Source organism: Saccopteryx bilineata, chromosome 4, assembly GCF_036850765.1.
Source record: "Saccopteryx bilineata isolate mSacBil1 chromosome 4, mSacBil1_pri_phased_curated, whole genome shotgun sequence".
NCBI classification, from domain to species: Eukaryota; Metazoa; Chordata; class Mammalia; order Chiroptera; family Emballonuridae; genus Saccopteryx; species Saccopteryx bilineata.
In genome coordinates, this window is record NC_089493.1 from 104,341,544 (window position 1) to 104,350,502 (window position 8,959).

At 32.4% G+C, this 8,959-nt stretch overlaps 1 protein-coding gene across 4 annotated transcripts in view; it reads left to right on the top strand.

Moving 5' to 3' along the window:
* The window catches only part of ARHGAP5 (Rho GTPase activating protein 5), a 99,033-nt gene extending 90,943 nt beyond the window's left edge, over nucleotides 1-8,090 (top strand). For all 4 annotated transcript variants that reach the window (XM_066277683.1, XM_066277682.1, XM_066277681.1 and 1 more), the window contains exons 6-7: nucleotides 143-248; nucleotides 5,071-8,090. In XM_066277683.1, coding sequence (XP_066133780.1) covers nucleotides 143-248; nucleotides 5,071-5,398 — 434 coding nt within the window. In that variant the 3' untranslated portion in view covers nucleotides 5,399-8,090. The remainder of the gene's footprint in view (nucleotides 1-142; nucleotides 249-5,070) is intronic.
* Nucleotides 8,091-8,959: the final 869 nt, after the last annotated feature.

Here is an 8,959-nt window from a genome sequence, read left to right on the forward strand (position 1 = left end):
CTTTTCTTTGTTTTTGTTTACTTATCCTAATATGCTTCAAATACATTCTTGATTTTTTTTTTTTACAATAAGCATAGTAGGAAGCTTTATCAAATATTTTAAATGTATGAGTTTCACAACAAATTCCTTACTACTTTTACAGAAATTCCAGATAAAACAGAACGTCTTCATGCATTGAAAGAAATTGTTAAGAAGTTTCATCCTGTAAACTATGATGTATTCAGATACATAATAACACATCTAAACAGGTATTTTCATTTTTTGTTTTTGCAAATAAAATGCAGTACAAATTTTAAATGTAACTTTATAAATTAGTAATTACAAGATAGAAAAAGGGACATAAACTATTTAAACGTACAATTTAATTTTAGTTTTCTAAATTATTTTTCTGGATTTTTAAAGGTTTTTTCCACCAACTTGTTTAAAGAAAGGTATATGAGTCTTTTAATACATGTAATGATTATAAAAATAATAACAGTTCTCTTTTATATATAGTCTGAAAATTTTAGGTATAAAATAACATTTAGATTATCCATTCAGCCTATTTGAAGTTGGAAAAATTGAGGTTTTCTGCCTCATGTCATATAATTAATAAATGATACATGACTATAATCCAAGTCTTATTAAAAGGTTCCATTTACTTTTTCTATCACACTGTGTTGCTTTTGTGTATCTTGCTTGTTTTGTTAGGATATTTGACACAGTGAAATTTTATCAGAAAACTGGAATTCATATTACTGTCCACCTTGATGGTTACTGAAAATGCAGGACATTGATCCTATATTAACACTATATTAAGCTTCAAGTTTATGCTTTTGTCTAAAGATACTCCTCCCAAGGTCATCCATTAAAGTGAAAGGCAATATTGTGTAATATCTTAAATCTCAGACTGTGGAATCAAACAGGCTTGGTTTTGAAACATTTTAGTTCTGTGGCCAGGCAAATTATTTACCCTTGCTAAGTCTTGATTTTTATCAACTATGAGAAGAATAAAATTCACACACAGTTGTTCTTGGAACTGAATGGAATTATTAGTGTTTGTATTAATTTTTTCAAAAATCTACTCTTTTTTTATTGATGGGTTTTAGAGAGCCATATAGAGAAAAGCATTCGTCTGTTCCACATAGTTGTGCATTCATTGTTCATTTCTTATACATGCCCTGACTAGGAATCGAACCCACAACCTTGGTGTTTCGGAACAACACTCAAACCAATTGAGCTAATTTGTCAGGGCCAAAAATCTACTTTTAATAATATTTTCTACTGATATTTTTATGAACTGAAATTTGTTTTTTTAACTAGTAATGGCAATGTCCAACCAAGTACATTTCAGCCTTTGCCTCTTAGAAGAGAATATTAACCAATATTTAAAGTTTTGTTGCTATCCTTATAGAATAAAATTGTATTAGCGTTTCTAGTACCTATTCTCTGAAGTGTTCCTCCCCAAGAAAATACCAATATACACAGTAGTGCAGTATAATTAGTGGAATTTCCTCTTTTGAAAATTACCATGTAAGTGGTTCATGGTAAAACAGATGTGCACAGAGTTCTATTATAGGAGGCCTTACCCATTAAGGAATATAGAGATGATTTGTGAACATATTATTGTATGTCCTGATTAAAGTGCTGAAATAAGAATTGTACTTCATTACAAAGTACAGGGCCCTGGCCAGTAGCTCAACTGGTTAGAATGTAATCCTGATATGCCGAGGTTGCAGGTTCAATCCCCAGTCAGGGCACATAGAAGAATTAACCAATGAATTCATGGGTGAGTGGAACAATAAATCCATGTTTCTTTTTTTCCCCTCTCCCTCTCCCTCTCTCCCTCTCTCCCTCTCTCCCTCTCTCCCTCTCTTCCTCTCTTCCTCTCTCTCCCTCTCCCTCTCCCTCTCCCTCTCCCTCTCCCTCTCCCTCTCCCTCTCACCCCCACCCTTTTCCTCTTATCCATACCTTCTCCCCCCTTCCCTCCTCCTCCCTTTTTCTCTCTCTCAAATCAGTAAATAAAAAATAATTTTTCAAAGATCATATAAAAAGTATAGGGAAGAGCATGTGCAAAGAATCACCATGCTAGTCCACTATCAATATTATTTTACACACTTAAAGTGTTTGGCTCCAGAGATAACAGTGACACAGGCCAAAGCATAGTTGATTTGTTGAGAAACAGCAAAGAGGAGGCTATGGGATTGAAACAGAGTGAAGGAAGGACAGAGAAAGAGATAAGGGAAGAGAGCCAGTGCCAAATTATATAGGACAGTACTATAATTAACTTTAGTCCTCAAAATGTTTTATAGGCAAAATAAGGATGCTTCATGTATATGTCACCAAGCATACTGGAAATCAAATGGCATTTATTGGGAGTGAGGGGCCGGACTTTCTCAACGAAAATAGCATTGCTTGTTTTTTACTCTGAATGATTATGGGGAGCCACTAGAGAGGAGAACAGAGAAATAACATCATGCTTAAATTTTAAAAGGAATACTCAACTAGATTGTAGTGGCAGCTCTGTGCCAGGTACTGTTGTAGGTGCTACAGACATAGCAGTGAATAAAGTAGTCGCCTATTATATGGAATTTACATTCTGCTATAGGAAATAAAAAATAAATATACAATGGATGATTGACAAATTACAAAAATTAATCTGTGGAGTTAGACTTGGTTATGTTTTCTTTTTCTTTCACTCTCCATATTTAGTGAGTTATTACTTCAATAATTATTTTTTCTTGTTGTTTCTCTACCACTACTTTAGTTTAGGCTTTATCCTTTTTCATTTAGGGAACACGTTTCTTTGTTATTGAGCTCTCTCTCTGCCATTGAACACCTTAAATACTGAAGAAAAAAATCCAAACTCTTTAGCTTAGCGTTAAGTTGGTCTATCTTTTGCTTCTTCAGTTAGGTTTCCCCAATACACATGCCAACTAACTGCCATTGTCTTAAACTAATAGCACTCAATCAGAAGTTCAATTTGTAGCTCGTCCCTAGTAACATCTTAACATAACTCCTTCAGTCTTTTTCCAAATGCAGTCTTCAAACCTGCAGCAACAACAGCATCACCTGGGAACTTGTTAGAAATACAAATTTTCAGGCCCCACCTCATACACAGCCTTCAATTTCTGTTTCAACAAGCCCTCTGGGAAATGACTGATACACACAGAATTTGAGAAACAGAGTTTTGACTGAATTGCCCTTTCTTCCTACCATTTTTTACCAAGGCTCATCACCCTGGACTCAATTCTAACATTACCTTTTAAAGGAAGCCTTTCCTGGCCACCCACACCTCTGATTTGGTACATTTGCTTTGTACTTTTTGATTCAGTAATTAGACCCGATGCTTGTACTCTTGTCTTTTAACTTTACAGGTATTTTCAGAATCTAGACTTGCTTGCTGCATATAAATATCTAAGTGCACTATAATTTAACAAAAGGTTGATTTTACTCTGAATATTGTAATTCATTATCTTAACAAACAGCAATAACTTATATCACAGAACACATGTTTTTAGGGCACATGTTTTACCTTAGATGAGCAGCTCAACTCCTATGTTGGTTTCAGATTTTTTTTTTTTTTTTACAGAGACAGAGAGTCAGAGAGAGGGATAGACAGGGACAGACAGACAGGAACAGAGAGATGAGAAGCATCAATCATTAGTTTTTCATTGCACGTTGCGACACCTTAGTTGTTCATTGATTGCTTTCTCATGTGTGCCTTGACCGTGGACCTTCAGCAGACCAAGTAACCCCTTGCTTGAGCCAGCTGGGTCCAAGCTTGTGAGCTTTGCTCAAACCAGATGAGCCCGTGCTCAAGCTGGCGACTTCGGGGTCTCAAACCTGGGTCCTCTGCATCCCAGTCCGACGCTCTATCCACTGCGTCACCGCCTGGTCAGGCTGGTTTCAGATTTTTTGATGTGCGCCTGACCAGGCTGTGGTGCAGTGGGTAGGGTTAGACTGGGACACAGAGGACCCAGGTTTGAAACCCTGTGGTTGCTGGCTTGAGCATGGGATCATAAGACTTGAAGCCCAGGGTCACTGGCTTGAGCAAGGGGTCACTCTGTCTGCTGTAGCCCTCTAGTCAAGGCACATATGAGAAAGCAATCAGTGAATAAGGTGCTGCAACGAAAACTTGATGCTTCTCATCTCTCTCACTTCCTGTCTGTCCCTATCTCTGTCTCTCTCTGTCACAAAAAAGAAAATGTTTTTTGATGTGCAAATTTAAATATAATATTTTACTACTACCTTGCATACTGGATTGTTTATGTGTAAAATTAAAAGTTTGGATAAAATATCTAAGATTCGTTCTCAGCTTAATAATTTTGAGTTATAATTCAAGATTTGCCTCTAATTCTTGCTTGTTATACGTCTTGGTAGAAGGGCTTACTCACATAATATTTAAAGGGCTAAATGCAAGTCAGTTAATGTTTATTGGTACTTTTATATTTAAATATGTTTATATTTATTGTTGAATTACTTAATGAATTTTAAGGTGGAATGTGTTTCTATGAACTGTGTATTAGCTTTTTCCAAATTAAATTTGTAACAATGTATAAGATATTTAATGATTGAAAAGCTAGTTTTTTGGAATAGTAGAAACTAGTATTTTAGAAAGTTAAAAGTCTTCTGGTTAGAGGTTAGGATTAAGTAATTTTTTCAAAGTTCTTTTTTTTTTTTAAGATTCAGAGCAATGGCATAGTATGATTTGTCTTTTCATCTCTCACAGTAGTCAAGAAATTTGTATATGTAATTAGAATTTCTGTTTCTGTTGGCAGAAACTCATCAAAATTTGTCACATGTCCTTACCCTGAGAAAAAAGTTTTTTCATATACATGAAGTGGTTTCTATAAGTAACTTATAAAACCCCAAGCTACAACATTTTTAAAAGGCTACCTTTATTCTTAGTAAGGGATGGATTTTACTTATGTCTCCTATTGTTGGAATATAGTTGAACAAGAAGAGTTTTAAATGTGAAGTTAAAGGGTAAAACTAAATCATCTCAGATCAATTCCAGCTCTAAGATTTTTAAATTGTAATGAGTTTTGATTGGTTTTCTAACTGTTTTTTTTTCTATTATAATTTTAGGGTTAGTCAGCAAAATAAAATCAACCTAATGACAGCAGACAATTTATCCATCTGTTTTTGGCCAACCTTGATGAGACCTGATTTTGAAAAACGAGAATTTCTGTCTACCACTAAGATCCATCAATCTGTTGTTGAAACATTCATTCAACAGTGTCAGTTTTTCTTTTACAATGGAGAGATTGTAGAAATGACAAATACTGTGGCTCCTCCACCACCTTCAAACCCAGGACAGTTGGTGGAACCAATGGTACCTCTTCAGTTACCACCACCATTGCAGCCTCAGCTAATACAACCACAGTTACAGACGGATCCTCTTGGGATTATATGAATAGGAAGTAATTGCAAACAGCCTGAAAATGGACAAAAAGCAAATCTAGATATGCATGTTTCAGGGTTCAGTATTCACATTCAAAATGATGAGACACTTTCTCTTTGAACTGTATGGTATTCCTTTTTCATTTACATTATAAATCTAAGACCATGTGATAAGCATGACTGAAGAGGTTTAATTTTTATAAACAAAAATAGCTATAAAATACAAAACTGCTGTTGCATGCAACCTTATTGCAATCAGTATATCATTCCTGTGGCATTTTCTGTCACATTATATTGTGAATAAAATTTTTCTATAGAAATTAAATGATTTACAACCACATATATGAAACATTTAATGCTTTTCAGCCTGCTTTATGGCTGGTTTTGTTATTTGATGTGCTAACTTGGGAAACCTAATTTAAATTTTAGCAGTCTGTGTAGATAATTAAAGGTCCAGTTAAGTATTTTATTATTTCAGGCTACTTATGCCATGCTTGGGATGTTGTTTGAAAGAAAGCAAAATACACTTAATGTATTTCTGCACCTTCATCTTTACTGCTAAGTGAACTGTGGATGATTTGATGAGGGGTAAATGAACAGACTCTTGTACACACATACCAAGGACACACTTGTGGCTAAAGTGAATTGATAATGTTGTGCAAAGATAGTTGTCACCAACTCATTTCTTTATGGTCCATAATAAAATAAACATCTTGTATACTGTTAATTCTATAAACAGATGCATGTTCAAAAGATCTATGATGGTCTTGTAATCTTAATCTAATATATTTTAGATATTTTAATTTTTTCCCTCTTGGGAAATAAATACATTTAGTATAGTGTAGAATATTTCATGACATTTTCATATAAGGTTATATAACTTTTCATACATAAACATGGAATTTGTTGTAGAAAATTCTTTAAACCAAACATTTTAATCTAAGACTTCAATTTAATCTGTTCCTTGAATCTATTTTTATGTGGCCCTTAAAAACATATCCAAAATTCATTGCTAATATAGCAATAAAAATACCTTGGGTACTGACAGCCTCTTTGGAGTGTATATATAAATAATTGCAAACTTGTATTCAGATTTTTTTTTCTGTGATATCTTGTACTAAAATCTAAAGTGGCTTTTGCACCATTTTTTTAAACCAGTTTTTTCCTTTGATGTTGGTACCAGATTTGCTATAAGTGACTGCTGCTTCTGGCATTAAACATATTATTAGTGAAGATATACCAGAACACTAAATAATGGATAAAATTTTCAGAAATGGTGGCATAGGTAAATTTTGTTAGGCTTTATTCAAAATTTGTTCATTATCACACCTTGTCATTTTTTTCTGGAAAGAAAAACAAAATGGTTTGTTTTTTATTGCTAGGTTATATTTTGTGTAATGAAGAGAAAATTCTTTGGTCCATGTTGTAATCATCATTCATACTGCAATTTTAAGGTTGTCTTATGTATACTATAGTAAATAGATGATTTTGAGATTCCACACTCCTAAGAGTTTGATTTGCTCCATTTTTTCATAAAATAAATGTTGTCCTTCACAACTATTATGTCCTAGGTATTGTACTTCAAATTTTAACTTCAGAATCAAAATGTCAACATGAACCAGACTGCTATTGAAGTACATGTATATTATAAATTATCTTATTTGTGTTATACTCTTTCATGTTATTATCTTTTCTAAGAAAACAAAGTCCCTATTATTCCTATTGCAAAGCACACAGGAATTAAGAAAGTACAGTAATTTTTAAAAAGAAAAATCTGGTAAATGTAGTCTTCTTAACTTGTTCTATATTACTTATACCTGTTGTCTATATAGCTTTAATTTATAGCTGTCAGTTTAACATTGGCATGTTTGGCAAAGAAAATTAAACTTTAAGAGTTTTATAAACTTTCTAGGTTGCTAAAGAATTTATTTTTCTACTATATATGGTATAGACAAAGGTCAAAACTATGTACAGGATAAAAGTCTATTTCTTTGGAAGTAGGCTGAAAAGAGAATTTTCAGAACTGTTCATGTCTTCAGTTCACTCACTCATAACTTTGCTATTGTAATATGTGAATCCCAGTTTATTTAAGGTATTCTCTTTTATACTATGTTAATTTAACTTCCCTGTGCATTTGGTATCGGTTTTGTTATTAAAATTAGCATTTATAATTTTCTACATTAACTACCTTATACCTTCCCTAATATCTCCACTTTTCTATGCATCTCTAATTGATTTGAAAATCTTTGTAGTGAGTCATTAAAAAAATCTACATTTGGTTCAACTAACCAGTAGATTACAGTTAATTGAAAATTAAAATGCAGTTTAAAGCTCAGTCTGTTACACTGAATTGATTGTTTGCCAAGGGTTTAGATATGTTTTTAAATATTAGAAAAATAATTCTAAGAACAGAATAATATAATTAAACTTTTTTCTGATAAATTACTGGAAGGTTTCATCACTTAGGGAAATATATGAGACTTCTTAAATGATAAAAAGAATATTAGATAGGCATAATTATGGGTAAACATTAAGGCACTATATTTTACAATTTTAAATAAAATTCCATCTATATACATGTTGCCATTGTTTCATTTAAGCTTGTAGTTATTACTATTATACTAATCTAGATTAGCGATATGAAGTGTAGTGGTACTCTCGTTTCAAATTTTCAGTAGATTTATTGGAAGTCAAATTCTGTTCAACAATTAGGATATATAAAAAATTTCAGGCACAATATATTTCTATATGAAATAGTATTTGTTAGTAGTGCTTCCCCCCTTATCATTTACAGTGTAAATACTGTAGGTAATAGCAATCTAACTTGGCTGAATAGCAGCTTTTATTTTCCATACTGTTTGTAAATAATGTAGATGTTTTCTTTGAGGTACTGGAATTTAAATTCTAATTATCTCTTAGTTATAAATGAAAGGGAACAATTGGAATAAGAACTTAGGCCTTAGCTTTACATGGTAATTTTTAGTTTTTTATACAGTAATGTGATGCTTATTTGTCAACTGGATATAAATATATATAATTTTAAAAAGTCAAAAGTTCTTTGTTTTTTGTTTATAAATATCATTTTGGTGCTTCACCCACAGGATGCTTCAGTCAATTAAATATCAGTGAAGCTTCTTCTGTATAAAGAATGCTATGAATAAAACATTAAGAAGCTGTGTAATTTTAAGTTTTAGTTGCCTCTGATTTTTACCATTTCATTGGTAATAATCAACTAGTTTTGTGCATAAAAGAAAATAAAAATTATTTAAATTGATGTCAATATGATAAAAGTTTTATTAGGGAGGTATATTACTGAGCTTTTACTGTACCATGAGAAGAGATTCAAAATTCATTCTGGATGTATACATACAGATGAAATTTATTTTAAAAATGTTCTAGAAAACAAGATTGCTCAGATTTATGACTTAAATGTGACCTGGATCTCATTTTTAAGCTGTGGCTAGACATTCTTTTGAGTTACTAGAAATATGTTGGAGCCTGTTCTAATTTATAGCAGAGTTGCTTACATGGAAGAACATATTTTTGTTTACTCTTCATGGTTTATGAATATTAA